At 60.6% G+C, this 17,442-nt stretch overlaps 1 protein-coding gene across 4 annotated transcripts in view; it reads left to right on the forward strand.

Annotated features, from left to right (window-relative positions):
- The window catches only part of PPP2R2C (protein phosphatase 2 regulatory subunit Bgamma), a 133,108-nt gene extending 121,891 nt beyond the window's left edge, over positions 1 to 11,217 (forward strand). Inside the window, exon 9 of one of the 4 annotated variants that reach the window (XM_012747682.3) lies at positions 7,780 to 11,211. In XM_012747682.3, the coding sequence (XP_012603136.2) occupies positions 7,780 to 8,071 (292 nt within the window). In that variant the 3' untranslated portion in view covers positions 8,072 to 11,211. The other 3 variants (XM_075992946.1, XM_012747681.2, XM_012747684.2) reach the window with 3 other exon arrangements.
- The last annotated feature ends 6,225 nt before the right edge of the window (positions 11,218 to 17,442 follow it).

A 17,442-nucleotide genomic window follows, 5' to 3' on the forward strand; every position in this document is an offset into this window, starting at 1 on the left:
TACCCACCTGACCCTCCAACACCAGCTCCAATGGCCCCTCCTCCCTGAAGCTCTCCTCAACCTGTCCTCCTGCGTGGAAGGGTTTGTGCCAGCTGAGCATCTTCAGTTGCAGAAGGGAGACAAGCCTGAGCTTGTGCCGAGAAGTCCCAGCCAAGGACTCACACTGTCTCTTTGGGGCCATCTCCTTCTCTCCGTCCTTTCCCATCTTTGATCCTCCCTGCTTCTCCTTATGCACTGGCCTATCCTCACCCACTGCAGATGGCATCCCCTCCGTGCTGGGATGATGGCCCCAGAGAAGTCCACTGTCCATTATCCTCAAAGCCCCCAACCCCGCCCTCAAGTCTACGTAAAACTCTCATGGAAGGATCTGATTGGCTCTGTTTGGGTCATATGTTCACTTTTTAAGCCAATCAGCATGGACATGAATATCACATGCCACAGGTGGCCAGGCCAGGGGGTGGGGAGAGCACTGTGATTGACAGTCCACAGGGATGGGGCAGGAGGCTTTCCCCAAAGGAAAGAGGAGAACTGGGTACACAAGCGGCCGGCATTGTGACCCCCACATGCAGATGGGTAAAGCGAGGCTGGGAGAGGTGAAGCAGCCTACCCAGATGCAAGCTGTGGCAGGGCTCCCCTTTTCCCTGTTAAGGGGACCTTCTGGAATTTAAGAGAACATTTATGAATATGAGAAATGGGCCGTCTTTTCCTGGCGTGGGTTTGCAAGGTGCTGGGCCGTGGTGTTGCACCATGAGAACAGGCACCTGTCAGCCGAGTCTGCACCTGAACGCCCGGAGGATGAGTAACTGGGCTTGCAACGACTTTAATTATCTCACTTTTTCCACTAAATGGAGCAGAAGAGCCAGCATTGTGCCAAATCACCCGGCGTCAGGCTTTGTTTTGTGGACTGTTTCCTAAAGAGCAAAAGGAGGGGACGCCTTCCCCCTTCGCTGGGTGTGGGAGGGACTGTGGCCTCCGAGCCAGCCCCCAGTGCCTGGGCAGGGCCCTGCCCCGAGAGTCGTCCCTCTGTCCACTCTCTGTCACCCACTCGCCTTCCTCCTGCTCCCCTGTCTCCTCTCTGAGTCACAGCCCACTCGGGCAGGGCCGCAGGCCACACACACCATTGGAATCGGGAGTACCTATTGGCACTCAGTAGAGGAGGGAGAGATGTCACGAGCTCAGCACTGTCCGTGCTCACCGGGGCTGGGCTCCCTCATAGGCCCAGCTTTTATAGATGGGAAAACCGAGTTTATAAAGTGCGGGGTAGGGCAGAGCCCGAGGTCTGACCAGTCCATCTGAGCTCAGTGTGAGCCTTTGTCTTTCGGCTCTGAGCAACAGGCAGGCAGAGCGGTCTCCATCCTCATTTTAACAGTGAGGTCAGCTGGGGGAGTAAGCCAGAGAGCAGATGCCAGATCAGATGGCCCCGAAGCTCAGGTGGGCCAACGCTGCCCAGCTGTGGGCCCTTCTGCTCCGCAGCAGCTACCTGGGCCGGGGAGGGAAACCTGGGCCTGTGGGGCTTTTGACAAACATAGCTGCTCCACCTGCAAGCTACTAAGTCCACAGCCTGGGCCCGGCCAGTGGGGGCCGTGGACTCCTCAGGTGAGAGCCCTCCTGACCACAGGCTCTGGGAGGGACCACTTCATAAGGCCATCATAGAGCTGTCCCCCAGTGGAGGTCACAAGGGAAGTCTGAAGGGGAGAGGGCTGCATGCCCTGCTGCTCTGGGCTGTCCACCTCTGCTGCTGCCCGTGCACTGCGGAATTTCAGCACGTGTCCTGGGCCTGGCCCTCCACAGATGCAGGATCCGCCCTCCGACAAAACAGGCTGCAAGCCTCTGGCCCCGGCAGCACTACCACCCATGTGTGATTTCCCCTAGGATCCTGGCAGGTGTCCCCCACCCCACCCCTAGGACAGAGCCGGAGCCCAGTGGATGCTGTTGAGAAGCAAAGTTGGGGCCGGGGCATCTGGCAGTCTCCAGACAGGTCCCCGCCTGGCAAGCTGCTGAGCCGGCAGGACTGATGGGGTTGTGCCGCCGCCAGGAGGCCTGAGCTCATCCCAGCTGGTGGCCCTGGGTCGTCAGCTGCCTGGGGTCTTCAGATTTAGGTCCCAGCATCCCTCAGCAGAGATGGGACCCGGTGCCTGCCCAGAAAGACCTGTTTGTGGGGTGCAGTCCTGTGAGGCTGGGCAAAGGGAGCTGGCACAGAGGGCAGCCCTGGGAGGAAGGGAGCGGGTGCGGCCATCCGTGGAGGGGCTTGGGGACAGCCTCCTGGAAGAATTTTCCCAGAGAGTGGAAGGGCATTCAGATAGAGGGAACAGCATGTCAGAAGGCTCTGAAGTGAGGAAGAGTGAGTGATGTGGCCACAGCTTCGTGCTGAGGCAGAGGCAAAGTCACAGGGTCAGTAAGTGCTCCTGGCCTCCCCATGGGGTGCGGTGAGGGAGTCCAGTGTGGGAATGCCAGGCTGAGGGGCAGAGCAGAGAGGCAATCAGCAGGCGAGATGGTGGTGGTGCGGACAGAGAGGGTGCAGGGAAGGGCTGGCAGGAGGAGGGCCGTGCACGCCTCGGGTGGAGCTCCCCGCACTCTGCACCCCGCCGTTGCCCACGACGCCGCTTAGGATTCCTTCTAAACAGTTGAGACGTGGCCGAGCGGGAAGGCGCTTTACCCTGGGAAGGCAGGGACAGGTTTCTGGGGCTTTCTGCCTCGGCGCCCCACCCACAAAGCTGTGGGTTCGCAGGAAGTCACCCCTCCTGCGCCTGTCTGCAGACTGGGGACACTGGCAACGCCCCTCCATCGAGCTGTGAGCCGCAGCCTGGCCCCCTGCCACCCTCTCACCCTCCTCAGGAACCCAGGGTACAGGCGAGGAGCTGGGGAGGGAGGGGACTCCCGAAGGCTGGAGGCCCAACCGTGTGCTCACCCGCAGGCAGCTGCTGGGGGGCCTTCCCTGAGCCCCACCCTGCACCCCCAGTTCTGTCTCCATCTGTCTATCACTGCTCCCTCCCATCCTCTTCCCTGTCTCCGTCTCTCCCCGTCTCTCTGCCTCTCTCCTTCGCTGTCCTTTCTCACGCACCCCCTTCGGCCTCTCCTGCGCACCTCACCCACTGAACCCATGAGCCCTGTGCACATGACCCCCCGACCTCCGCCTCCTCTCTCCGTGCACCTCCGGGAGACGCCCGTGTCTGCTGCCGCCCACCTGCTCCGGCTCTCTGGCCCCACCTTCCTGGCTCCGCGCCCGCCCGTGGACCTGTTTCCTCCCTGGGTCGTGCCTCCCGTTACCTTGGGGACAGGAACGGGGAAACCTCAAGGCCTCTCGTCCCTCCTGGTCCTGACCAGGGCACATTGTTTAACCCTCCAAGCCTCAGCTTCCTGCCCTGCACGCCTCCCTCCCGGCGTGTCAGATCCATGTGAGCACGCACAGTGCTGGGCCGGCGTGTCCATGTGTGCTCCAGATTGCCAGGGCTAGCCTGAGGAGCCCTGTGCCTGCAGCGCCTGCTTCCCTGGCTCCACCGTGCCCAGCCTTGGGACGCTGCGGGACACGGGCGGCCTGGGCGGCAGCGGCACCAGTCCGCAGCTCTCTCCTCTCACAGAGCCTCGTACGGGAGCGCCGGGAGCTGCCAGCGTGGCGCCACCAGTCCCAGTGGGCCGGACAGGATGTGGGCGCCCTCATGCTGGGCCATGTCATTCACCCTTGAGAACAGCCTCGTGCTTCCGTGTTTGCTGTGGGCTCCTTCCTTTTCGAGGCCTGGCCTTGGTCCCGAGCTGCTGATAAAGGTACAGGGCGCTTGACCTGGCCAAGGGTCTCAGGAGCCCAGGTGGCAGCACTGGGGCACACCTGTGAGGCTGGGTTTGGGCTCGTCCCGGGTCCTCCCTGGGACAATGGCTTCAAGATGCCAGATGGCCAGTTCTGGGGCATTTGTGGGCTCAGCCCATCCTTGCCCCTGTGCCGAGTGCTCACGTTGTAGTGAGGTCCCCTGTCGTGGCCCGATTGCAGAATGGAGGATGGACACAGAAAGACACACAAAAACACACAGACACAAAAGACGGTACAAGACTACAGCACTTAAAGCACCAGTCGTTTTATTTTTATACTGTTCAATTTGGCAAGTGTCCCTCAGCTACTTTCTCAGCTACTTTCTGGTACGTGACTTCCCACGGGCCAACAGCACCTGTTCCTCTAGACATAGCACAAGAGATGCCCTTCACCGTCTGGTGCCATTTGCAGGATAACAAGGCGCCTGGCTTGCTTGCATAGCACAAGAGAGGAAGATGTTTGCATCCTGTCCTTCACCGTCTGGTACCGTTTGCAGGATAACAAGACGCCTGGGTTGCATGCAATTCCACAGGTCCTTGGCCGTTTGCCCTGAGGAACAGTTCTTTCTGCACGTCCTGCTAATTCTGGGAACAAGCAGTGTGCTCCCGTTCTGCTGACCTTGGGTCTCGTCCAGTCTGACCCAGGACGTCTCCTACCTAGGTCATAACGTAGGTGGCAGTAGACCCAACCCCAGCCTGCCCCAGGATGAGCCAGTGTCGAGGACAGGGCCAGGTGGGAAGGCAGGATGCAGCGGGGCGCTCTCCCCGTCGCCCCTCACACCACCTGAGCGCGCCGGGCCAGGCTGGGCAGGGGCTCCCCACGTGCCATCTAACTGGCTCTACAGCAAACAGGTCTGTTCACAGGAATTAAGGTTTTAGATGCGGACTTTTAGAACAAAAGAATAGAGCTGGAAAGTACATTTGAATTCTCCACACACCCCCTTCACCTCCAGGGGTTGGGCAGGTCTCTTCAGAAGGCAGAGCTGCGGGACGACCCCCTGTGGGCCGCCCCCACCGCTCCCCCAGACGGCTTCAGGGAGGCCCACTCCGGTCTCGGGCCCGCCCGCCTCAGCCTGCGCAGGATCATCTGGGGCCTCGCTGAGATGTCCGGTGGCTGTGTGTGACTTCCCACGGCATCCGTCCCCGTTCACCGCTCCGGCACCTAGAGAGCACCTGCAGGGGACGGGCACCTGCGCCTGCAGGCCCAGCAGTGGGCGAGAGAAGCTCCAGCCTCCAGCCGGCCGTTTCCGAACCAACTGTCGCGCGGTCACGGGGGCCAGAGCCGCCCTGCCGGGCCGGGCTCTGCGCCGGGGTCCACTCACAGAGCACTGGGCCACCGGAGGCCGAGCCGGGCTCTGCGCTGGGGTCTGCGGGGCTGCCGCTGGGGTCCCCGTCCACTCACAGAGCACTGGGCCACCGGAGGCCGAGCCGGGCTCTGCGCTGGGGTCTGCGCGGCTGCCGCTGGGGTCCCCGTCCACTCACAGAGCACTGGGCCACCGGAGGCCGAGCCGGGCTCTGCGCTGGGGTCTGCGCGGCTGCCGCTGGGGTCCCCGTCCACTCACAGAGCACTGGGCCACTGGAGGCCGAGCCGGGCGGGGGACACAGATGGGGCGGAGCCGCAGGCTTGGCGAGCCCTGTGTGGGGCAGCGCAGTGCTCAGCGTCTCCCACCAGTCGTCATGGCCACCGGGCTCCTGCCCCGGGCGTCTGGCTGGGCCCAACCAGTGGGGCCACAAAGGTGCTGGGGTGGCAGGGGAGAGGCCGGCGTCCGTTCCTCGCGGTCTGCTGCCTTGGGGCGACCGCAGCCTCAGTGACAGCTCCTGATGGTGGCCTCGTCACACGGCGTCACCACTCTCTCGCCCCTCAGTCTCTCTCTAGCTCTGTCTTTCTCCCCATGTCTCCCCCTCTCTCTGTCTCTCTCTGTCATCTCTGTCTGTCTCTCTGGTAACGCTTCCCTCCCCTCACCCCTCTGGTCTGGGGTTGGCGGGTGACAGAATCCTCAAACTTACCAGCCCCAAGGCATTGCACTTTCCCTTGTGGTTCCCTTAGAACCTTCCAGAACATTTGTAAGTAGCCTTTTCATGGCGCTCTTCTGCAACCGCCTCTGGCGTGCGCTCCCTGCCCTGATGGGCTCCCTCTCCCTTGCGAGCCTGGGAGCCCCAGACGCCCAGAGAGCCCTGCTGGAGGGTGTCTGCCTGCCGGCACCCCCCTCCTAGAGGGGCCAGCGCTGCAGACCGTGGGCTCCAGGGACCACACGGGCTGGGCAGGAAGCCACCAGAGCCACTCTGGGCCAGGCTGAAACCCTCAAGTCACCTCAAGGGACTCTTGGCCAAAATTTGCCAGTCCCCAAGCTGAGGAGAAGGTTCTTTCCATGAGGAAGTGAGCAGGCCAGAACTCTGAGCGCGGACTTGCCAGCAAGCAGGGCGTCTGGGTAGGGTCCTTTCTTTTCGCAGCGCCGTGCCTTCAACCTTGGGAGATATTGGCCGTCACCCCACCCTCTGCCGGGGAGACGACCGGGGCGCAGCTCCGCGAGCCGGGCGCAAGGCCCTTCCCAGCACGCCCATCCAGAGGGACGGCGAGAACCGGCCCACAGGCGGGCGAGGGGCACCTTCCCAACCCCCGCCCGTCCTCGTCCTCGTCCTCCCGTTCCCCAGAGACGTCCCAGGCGGGGCCTTGGGCACCACGCTCTCCTGACGCCACTCCTCCCACGGGAGGAAACGCCCGTTAAGGACACAAACGTGCCGCCAGAGGAGCAGCGGGTCTGCGCTCCGTGCGCGGTGGGGCTGTTGTCAGCTGCAGTTTATTGTATATTTCAGAGCGGCTGGGAGAAATTTGAAAGGTTCCCAACACAAAGAAACGGTAAATGTTCCAGGTGATGGATGTCCTACATACCCTGATTTGATACACTCATTGTTCGCCCCATGAATATGGAAAGGAAACCTTGTTACGAGGGAATGTGTCCCCTGCAGCCTGTGACAGGGCATCGTGCAGTTTCCCCGGAGCCGGTCCTGGAGCATCTGAGCCCCGCAGGCCCCAGGTGCCTGATAAGATGCCCTGTCCTGTCCAGGTGGGCCGGGCCTGCTCCCCCGCCGTGCGGTGTGGCGCGGGTGGCGCGGATGACGCGGAAGCCTTGTCAGCAGTGACCCTTGGAAACCCAGACCCACGTGGTCCTGTCTCCAGCAGTGTCACCCCCAGAAGCACAGCTCGGCTCCAAAGGAATAAAAGGATTTCCACTTTCTGGGGACCTCTGTGAAGCACCTTAAACAGAACCACTTCTTCACCCTCATTTTTGCTTTCTGGACCCCTCTTCCTCAGCCCCCCCAGGTGCCTTGCACCCCACAGCTGCTCCGGGCCTCACAGGGGTCACACCCCAAGACCCTTTGGGCGCAGGCCCCCTGGCTGCATGTCCTCTCCTGCCCTTGTCGTGCACATTCGCTCACCCTTTCTCCTTGGGAGAGGAGGGGAGAGGCGGGACGGGGAGTGCACAGGTGGGAAATCCTTGGTGGGGCGGGGGTCTGCGGCCACCTGCACGCGAGTGCCCCTCTCCACGGCAGTGCACACTCACGGCTCACCCATCTGCTCGGGCAGGCGAGTCCTGGGTTCCTGGAGGGAAGGACGGTCCCCTGGACCCCGAGGCCTGCCCTGTGTCCGCCGCGGAGCTTCTGTCCCGGTGACGCCTGTGTCTGCTTCCCCGTGTGGTCGCACAGTCTCTGAAAGCCGGGGGCCGTCTCTCCGGGGCTAACAGGGAAGTACAAGAGGGTCTTTTTATCATGTGTGGGGCTGAGCATTAAAGCTGTCTTAGCTCCAAATCCGCGTGGTGATGGCAGCTGGAACGTGAGGGCACAAGGGACCGAGCGGCGGGCACCGAGGCGGGGTGGGCCCCTTCCAGGCAGCGATGGCCCGAGGGCTCTGGGGCTGTTTCTTGAGAAGAGACAGGTGTCTATCGTCCTCCCGCCTGATGCCTGTCCTTCTCCCGCCAGCGTCATCATGACAGGAGCCTACAACAACTTCTTCCGCATGTTCGACCGCAACACCAAGCGGGACGTGACCCTGGAGGCCTCTCGGGAGAGCAGCAAGCCCCGGGCCGTGCTCAAGCCCCGGCGCGTGTGTGTGGGCGGCAAGCGCCGGCGCGATGACATCAGCGTGGACAGCTTGGACTTCACCAAGAAGATCCTGCACACAGCCTGGCACCCGGCCGAGAACATCATTGCCATCGCGGCCACCAACAACCTGTACATCTTCCAGGACAAGGCGAACTCCGACATGCACTAGGTGTGCAGAGGCGTGTGCCCTTGTCCCCGACGCGGCCGCGCGACCCCGGCGCGAGGAGGGGAGGAAATCCGAGTGGCGGTAAGGACGGTGGCAGAGGTGGCAGTGTGCGGGCCTGGGAAGCTTGGGCCTGGCCCCGCCAGCTTCTCTGGGCCAGCACTGCCTTTGGCAGTGGCTGTCTAACAAAGAGGAAAGGCAGGGTCCACGGCTGCAAATCATAAAATGGACTGTCGAATCTTGCAGTTCAGGGTTCCTTCATTCACGTGCCCTCTGACTCGTCTGCGGCCCCATATCCATGGGATTTTTACATGTCCAGGTTAACGTTTCACTCCAGGCCCTTGGGCGGCCGGTCGGGTGGGTGTGGAGCTGCTGGAGCTGCCCCCACGCGCCTCGCAGGTCAGGGCCCCGTAAGGAAGCTCAGCCAGCCAGGGCTCTTTGGATTATACATGGGGCTGTTTGCCCTGTCTCAGAGCGGATTTTGTCACCTTTGTTTTTGGATGGTGAATTCACGCTGAGAAGTTGCAGCGGCGATGCAGGCCTCTCGCTCAGGTTTCCGAATGTCTTTCAGTGTCCCAGGGCCCAGGACTGGTACGGTTTCCTGAGAGGAAGGGTAGAGAATGGCTCGGCCAGCGTGGCTGTGGTCCTCACCCGGTTTCACCACCATTCGCTGAGCCTCTGCCAGGTGCCGGGCAGTGCTCGGCCTGGAGCGGGTTCACCCCACCCGCCGCTCTCTGCAGGAGCTCTCCCGCGGTCCTCAGCGCTCACTGGGCACCTTCCGGAAGCTGACCCCGGCTCCCGTCCACCTCTGTGCAGCCCTCTCACGGCCATGCGGTGGGCGTCCACTCATCTCCATGCACACCAACCGCTCGCTCCTGCCAGGCTCCGGGCCAGTGCCAGGGCAAGAGGCAGACACTCCTTATCCCCTGCCCACGTGCGGAGACCAAGGCTTTGAGCAGACAGACAAGTTGGTGGGCAGGCACCAGCCGCTCGGCGGAGTCCAGAGCCCTGCCCAGGTCCTCGCACGAGGCTCTTCCCAGTCCAGCACGTTGGTGGCTCATATTAAAGCAACATTATACGGAGGGTTCTGGAAGCGAAACGCTTCCTCCTCTTGTGAAGTGCAAGGGTCCTGGGAAGCTGGAGAAGACCCACAGGTGGCCCGTCTCCGGCTTGGTGACGTCAGGAGTTCGGCCCTCTCTGGGACTCCTGGCTTCGCCCGAGCCTGCCCCGGTGCTCCTTTCTCAAATGCACTGAACTGCGCCCGAGAGGAAATTGCATGTTAGGGTATTTTAGGGTATGTTTTCTTTAAGGACCACGTAGTCCCAGAGGGTGCTGTCGAGGGGGAGCTCTTCCCTCTGACACGGAGGGCCACAGAGAGTGTGGCTTTTCCACAGTAGACCCTCATGTCCTGGTAAGACCAGGCCACCCACCCCGTGTCATCTTTGCTCGTGGAATCTCAGCAGAACCACCTGGCCTGGCATTTTGATTCGGAAAGCAGAGTGCAGAGGCCTGGCAGAATCCAGCTTATTTTATTTTATTTTTTTTACAAGATGAAACATAACCCAGGAAATAGACCCAACTGAGAATGTTCTCAGTGGATCATGGCATGCTTTGTGTGTGTAAAAGCACACAGCACACGTCCACTCACTTCCGGCCACGCAGCACCCGCACAGGGAAGTGGATCCATTTTTTTTAATCAACATGAATGAAGAATGTTTGTTTATATATCACTGTAAAATCCAGGTGACCTGGACAGTATTATATGTACATATCTATTCTAATTAGATTTAACAATCAAAGGATTGGATCAGTTTTTTCCCCATGTAAAGAGGTTCAAGAATGTGGTAAATTGTATAGAAATCTGTTGAAGCCAAAATCCAGCTCTGAGGGCCTTACACAATTTCTTGGATATTTGGCATGGTCATTTCCCTTTGTGAGTCAGATTTGTTAAGAGAGGAAATTTACATTTGCAGCTAGAGGTTACTGTCAAATTGTAGATTTAACATTTATCATCTTAAAAGTACAAAGCTCACAGTCTTCAAAAGGAGTTTCTAGTTCCTTACTTCTGTTTTAAACTTTGGGTACCAAACCAAAAAGGGAAAAGAAAAGAAAGAAAGAGATCTTCTCTGAAGAAAAGTATGTCTTTGGACTTTGGACTCCTGGAAAATACTGGTGTCCAAAGCAAGCTGCGAAGATCAAACGCTGCTGAGAGAAGACGTAGGGGGGCAGGCCTGGAACTCGGGAGGGCCGGTATGTGGTCGCAGACTCCGCATCGCACACTGCTAAACTTCCCAGCCGCCTGGAGCCTGCGGGCGCTCGCAGGGTCGTTGTGAAGTTGTGGGGTTTCCTCGTTTCTGTTTTAACTCAGCTGGCCCCAGGATGGCGCTGTTGGTGGTGGCAGTGGGGGCGTGGCGGCAGGGCTGTCAGAGCCCGTGGTTCCGGACCCTACCTCCTAGGTGCATTCTTTTTTCTTTGATGTCTCACGAGTTATTCAACTGTTGAGTGAAACTATAAATATGTTAATACCAGCTTTTTCCAATAAAATAACAAACGTTCCGTCTGCAGTGAGGCTCCGAATGCTGCTGTTTTCGGTGCGGCACACCGCAGGGGCGCGCGGAGTATGGGGCGCATGCTGCCTTTGTCACTGAGAGGCTTGGCTCACATCTAGGCTTTGCCACCTGTGGCTGCTGGTGCAACTCACAGCCTTTCTGAGCTCTGAACTCACACCTGAAGAAGGGAGCTGACGGTCCCCCCACCGCCGGGTCTGGGGTTGGGCGCGCAGGTGAGCGTGCCTGGCACCGCGACGGGCACACAGCAGTCCGCAAGCAAGCGGGAGCCGTGCTGCTTTGGAGCGGTGAGCAGAGCCCACCGTGCTTTCCCGACACTGCACCCTCCACGGGGGCACGGCCCCGATGGAGACGCTCAGGTTCAGAGAGGGTAAAGGTCACACGGGTAGGACTAGCTGGAACCAGGGCATTTCCAGCTTGGGCCGGCTAACCCTAATCCAGCGCCCCACCCAGCAGCACCACCATGCCATGCCTGAGGTCCCAGGGAGTGGAGGTCTGGGAGGGGACACCGGGGCCCTCCGGACGCCAGAGAGGCCCAGCCTGGCCACCGCTGCTGCTGCGGGTGCGGCTGTCGAGGGAGCAGGAGAGGGCGTGGGGACGAGCTCTGCACACCCGCAGCTTTTCCCAGACCTTCCCCAGAGCCAGGCCCTGCCTCTGGCTCTCACGGGGGCGTTTGGGGCTCAGGCTCCGCAGCAGGATGGCAGGAGCTGTGCTGGCAGCCAGCTGGCAGGGGCCTCTGCCAGCCCTCCGTCCCCCACAGCCCAGCACGGGCAGGAGGAGGCCACCTCTTGGCTGCATGACCTGGGACACTGATCAACCTTTCTGACTGCCTGTATCCATAGAGGGTTCACACTGCTCAGCGTCACAGGGTGACCCGCCAGGTCACGAAGCCCGCCTGACGGGGTCACGAAGCCCGCCTGACGGGGTCACGAAGCCCGCCTGACGGGGCCACGGCGCCGCCCGCCGTGCTGGGGGTGACACGGCCTGTGCTCACCGCCCCGTCCAGGCTCCGTGTCGTCCTTTCTGCAGCACGTGGGGCAGCACTGTCGTTATATCCATTCGACATATGGAGACACTGAGGCTCAGAGAGGTCAACTTAGCTTATGCCGAAGCCCCAGGCACGTGGCCGATGCTTGGAGGGTGGGCGCTAGGGGGCCTCAGCCCCGGCATCCGGCTGCAGCAGCGCAGGCAGAGCACGGCCCTGGCTGGGGTTTGCACGCGCGATGGAGCCGCGGACTAGACGGGGAGACAGAGCACCCCGACTCTCCAGGTGGGACCCATCTAGTCACACGGGTCCTTGAGCGTGGAGAGCCATTCTGGCTGTGCTTAGAGGGAGATGGAACAATGGAAGAAGGGTCAGGGAGACGTGATGTGGGAGTGTGGGGACTGGCCCGGCCACGGCTGGCTTTGCAGCTGGAGGGAGGGGCCGGGAGCTGAGGGGCGCGGGGCCCCTGGCCGCTGGGGGAGCTCAGCTGCCGGCACCTTGTGCATCCCAGTCAGTGGGACCCATGTGGGACTTCCAGCCCACAGGCTGTAAGGGAGAAGATATGTGCTCCTTTAGGTCACTAAGTTTGTGGTCATTTGTCATGGCAGCCTCAGTGTCCCTGAGCACCCGCATTGTGATCTCACGGCTGCGGCTTCAGGTGGGGAATGGGCCCCATTCACCGACAAACACCTGCCTGGGCCCCGAGGCACATCGCGATCAGCACAGGTGGGCTGAGCCCCTGGGGACACCTGCCTGTCTCGAGGGTGGCAAGGTGGGGCTCTTTCCTGCGGAGATCCGGCAAGACTTAATGGGCTTCCGGGGGACAGAGGAGCAGCAGCCAGGTGTGGCCAAGCAGGCAGGCAAAGCTCCTGGAGGGCAAGATGCAGGCGGCTCGGAGCCCGAGGTCAGTGGGGAGCGGGCCTCTGGGTGGGGCGGCCAGAGCTGCTCCAGCCAGGTCCACACGCGGCAGGGGCCCCTGCTGCGCGCCAGACCCTAGCCCCACAGCTGCGCCGGGTGCCAGAGGGGGCGTCCAGGTACGGTGGGCTGCATGAGATGTTGCCCAGGTTTTGCCTGCCTCACCCGGGCCTGTCGGGATCTCGCCTCTCCCCAGCCCTGCGAGCTCTGAGGCACCGACACCGCCAGGGCTACGGCCAGGCCTTGTCCTGGCATGGGCCCCGCGGTGGTGGCCCGCCTTCCTCCACGCACATCATTACTAGCATCAACAGGGGCCGCTGCTGAGCCGTGGCCCACACTGCGCATCCTCTCCTTCATCCACAGTCACCCTCTGAGAGGGCACTGTGGGTCCCCCAGTTTATCAGTAAGGAAACTGAGGCACAAAGAGGAAAGTGACTCACCCAGGGCCAGGCCTGTCAGTGCTGGGGCCAGGATCCGCGCCCAGGCATCGTGTCCCCAGAGCCCAGCGTGTCGGGGACTCCCTGGCCACCTGCACAGCTCCGGGTCCCTCCAGGCCGTGTTCGGGGGGTGTTCCAGCCGCTGCGCATGTGCTTCCCGCCTGGAGCCACTTCCACACCCCGTGTCCCCAAGAGACTCCTGAGTGAGTCCAGCCTCCCACCCTCAGCCCTTGCCCCCCGCCGCCGCACTGGCCCCTGGTGCCAACACTGACAGGAGCATGGCGACCATTGTCCACTCACTGCCGAGTGCCCAGGCTCCAGCACAGGCCTGGCCCTGACTCCGTCTTTGGGACCCACTGGCTGAGTGAAGCCTGTTTGGACTAAATATTGGGTTCTGTGCAGGAGCCCAGAGAACCCTGGTAAACATCGTAGACCGAACGCCCTCTCACCCAAGAGCCTGCTGAGGTGTCAGTAAAAGGTAAAACACAAAAACGCACGGAGGCAGAAGGACAGGACGTGGATCGCGTGGCTCTTGGGATTTCGGAAGCCAGAGGTAGATGGCGCTGGGAACTGCTTGGAGCCTAAGGCAGCAGGGCTTCACTCAGCGAGTGGTTCCCAAAGACGGGCACCCACAGGGAAACTGGTGTGCGCCGTGGAACCCAGGCGGTCTGCAGCTGGAGGCACTCGCCTCTGAAGAGGGGGTGCAGACAGGGAGAGGGTTGCGGGTTTCTGAAAGTCTGTCCCAGATGCCATGGGAGCAGGTGACACCCACCCGTCCACACCAGGTAGACGACCAAAGGCTGCCTGACGAGCCCAGAGAAGAGACCAAGACCCTGACGCTCGGAGGCCCTCCAGGACATGGCGGAGCAAGGCGTCCTACTGGGAAGCTCGTCGTTCGCCAGGCAGCCCGCGCCGCCACTCACGGCTCCTGCGGCCGCGCCCAGCTGCGCCGACACACCGGCAGGCAGCGAGGACCCTGGCGCGGAGGACGGCCGAGACCAAGACGGGCAGAACGGGAAAAGGCTGGAATCTTCAGACACAGCACAAAAATGGAACGGAGTTTTTAAAACGTATGTTAATGAATGTCTGCACAGAGATAAGAGGATATGGGAAACGAGAGCCCTCAGAGAGTAAAAGGAGACCCTGGAAATGAGAAGCGCGACCACCTCCTCTCGGCTGGCGCCCGCCCGATGCCAGGCCACGCCTTCTCCAGGGAGCGTTTCTGCTTGCTTGCGTCAGGAGGCTGTCCCCTTCCCGAGGCTATTTGGATCTCAGCAATCGTAATTTCTTTCAGCAGAAAGCAGCAGAAATTTCCAGGCAGGCACTTCTCACAGGGGAGTAAAACACCGAGAGGTGTATCACCCACTCTGTTCCCAGGAGGAGTTGAGACTCAGGTTATCGGACAAGCCTTCCGAAGTCCGGTGACAGGTGCCTGGTGGCACCAAGGCCTAAGCGGCACCCAGGCCGCCCTCCAGCTCCCCAAGCGGGGATCAAGGAGCTCCAGCCCAGGACAGACAGGGATGAGAGTGCACAGGAGCTCAGGCCAACAAGGTGACAGCACCACAAGGCCGTTCAGCTCGGCTTCACTCTGGGATGCCTGAAAATTGTTGCAGCCCTGGACGCAGACAGTGGCCGCCGCCCTGAAGCTCCTTAACCACTTCGGTACGAGCGTGGACTGTAGTCGACAGCCACAGGTGGACGCGCACAGCGACTGTAGCCGACAGCCGTGATGTGAAGGCGCAGCCGAGCGCCACTTTAGCTGACAGCCGTGATACAACTTTTCTAATCTTTCATTTATCAAAATAAAATTGTGAACACTTAAAAATAATGTAATGAAAACATACATGTATATGTTACCTCTTCTGATTTACATGACAAGGAAAGCTGCCTGTGAAGTACAACAAGCTCTCGGTGCTTTCAGGCTTTCCTCGTCACACGAGAGCAAGACCGACGCGCCGTCAGTGCGCAGCGCAGGCCCCGTGCGACTGTGGGTGCCGCCGTGGGCGAGGCGTCGCGGTGGGTGAGTGCGCAGCGCAGGCCCCGTGCGACTGTGGGTGCCGCCGTGGGCGAGGCGTCGCGGTGGGTGAGTGCGCAGCGCAGGCCCCGTGCGACTGCGCGTGCGGCTGTGGGCGAGGCGTCACGGTGGGTGAGTGCGCAGCGCAGGCCCCGTGCGACTGTGGGTGCCGCCGTGGGCGAGGCGTCGCGGTGGGTGAGTGCGCAGCGCAGGCCCCGTGCGACTGCGCGTGCGGCTGTGGGCGAGGCGTCGCGGCCGGTGAGCGCCGGACCGAAGTGGTTAAGGCAAGCAAGTCGGGAGGGATTGAAGCATCTGCACAAGCAAGACTGATTCCAACGGTGGCGTGTCCTCCACAAATCTGACAGCCTTGCAGACTTCCCAGAACATCCCAAGGCTCCTGGAGACTTTCAGAGGGGTTGGGGAAAGAGTCCTCAAGGGCCACGATGGCTGGCCGAGTGGGGGCCAGGAGGGGATGCAGCAGCAGAAGACCTGGGCTTAATCCCAGCCTTGTCCCTTACCTGTGTTGGGACTCATCGCTTATCCCAGGGTTAGCAGCTTAAAGCAGCACCGTCATCTCTCACGGGTTCTGGGCGTCAGGAACCCAGGCGCAGATCAGCCTGGTGGCTCCAGCCTGGGGCCTCCCACGAGCTGCAGTGAGGCTGTGGCTGCTATCTCACCATGTGGCTGTGGGCTTATGGCCCCTCATGTCAGTGCCAACAGGACAGAGGGCAGCCAAGCCAAAAGCCACAAGCCTTGGAAGTGGCGTGGCAGCACTCCCGCCACTTTCTGTTGGTCGCACAGACAGATCCTGCTTCGGTGGAGGAGGAGCAGCAGGAAGTGGTGGGGACCCTTGTGGCACCGTAGGCAACACACTGCCCTGCCCTGTGCCGCAGGTCCCTGAGTGTCTCATCAGCCTCACGAAGTTGTCGTGAGGCTGAAGAGTGACGACACCCAAGAGCAGCCCGCGCGGCGTCCGGCGCGGGGTAGAGGCTGTGCGGGAGGCGGCCAGTCAACGGCCCCCCTTCCCCGGGGCAGCTCCCTGCTATGGCGAGCTGATCTCAGGGCTCCATTCGTGCAGCTCCTGCAGGTCCGGGGCTGGGGGTGGAGTTTTGAAACTCCCCAGGGGACTCCACTGTCTTAGAAGGGCAGGTTATTCTGTGAATTAAATGGGACCAAAAGGGCCTTTCTGGCTATTTGTAGAAAAAGTAAATTATCTAGTTAGTTGGAGAAAAGTTAGAAACAGTGAGTTTGGTCAATGGATCTTATCACTTCTGGAAGGAAGAAGAGGGAGGCCGAGTCTTCACACTGCAGAAGTTCAACCACTTGATGAGAAACTTTAACAAAGGTCCACCAGCCTCCGGGGAGTGGTTTCCTAGCAACAGGGAAGTGTTTAGAGCTGGAAATAATTGCTGGAGTCCTGAGCGATTCAAACAGTCCAAGGTCCTTTTTAAAAACACAAAGCACCTCTTTATCTTTACCTGGATGCTGTTAGAATTACGCAGGGGCCTACAGTCAAGTGACATGATGACTTTCAGAGAGGGACCGAAAATCTGCGAAAGACAGAAACATTAGGGGGAAAGTAAAAACGAAAACTGTAAGGACCCCATTACTAAATCTATGCCTCCCAAAAGTCCAAACATGCAAAATAGAGACGGCTGTTTGGAGAAGTGAGCTTTCACTTACTGTATTTGCAAAGCCTCAGAAAGATCACCGTTTACCTTTGCAAATCTGCTTGCTCGTCTACTCAGTCAACAGAAGTTTTCTGAGCGCCTGCTCTATGAGTGGCAGCACCCAGACTCAAACCCTGGCTTTGACACTCAGTGTGGATCTTGGGGGTCAAGGTTACCTGACATTGTCATGCCCCACTTTACGCATTGCCAGAAGGTGGGGAATACCAGCACCGTCCTCGTGGTGCTGTGTGGATTAAACAAGGTAATCCTGCACCCACTGGATTTGGCCACTGTGACATGGGCTGCTCCCGGTTCGGTGGCGTGCACGCCTGCCAGATGGCTCTCCCATGGATAACAACTACACGCTCAGGACAAAATGCCAAGCCATGGCTTCCTGCAGGCACTGGGCAGGGGGCAAGAGTCAACGCTTGGGGATATCCAGGCTCAGCCCGATGGCAGGCACAGCTGTGGCCACAGGGGCAGCTGAAACTCCAAGCAAAGGCTGCCCGGGGGGGGGGGGGAGCAGAGGCCCGAGGCGTGGGCCCGCCTTGAGCTAGAGGGCCACACACACGCACACACACACAGGAACCACTGCCTTGGAGCCTATGGGTGTCAATGACCTGCCCAGAGGGGCCCTTCAGACCTCATGCTGTGGCAAGACCTCCAAGGGGGCAGCCCCTCCTTGATTGGGGCAGGGGCGGGTTTTGATAAAACCCCACTTTCAGGGATAAGAGGCTGAGAGCAGGAATCCAAGAGTTTTCCGGGAGGCACCTCCCAGAGGGCCCTAGC

This window comes from Microcebus murinus, chromosome 16, assembly GCF_040939455.1.
Source record: "Microcebus murinus isolate Inina chromosome 16, M.murinus_Inina_mat1.0, whole genome shotgun sequence".
Classification (NCBI taxonomy): domain Eukaryota; kingdom Metazoa; phylum Chordata; class Mammalia; order Primates; family Cheirogaleidae; genus Microcebus; species Microcebus murinus.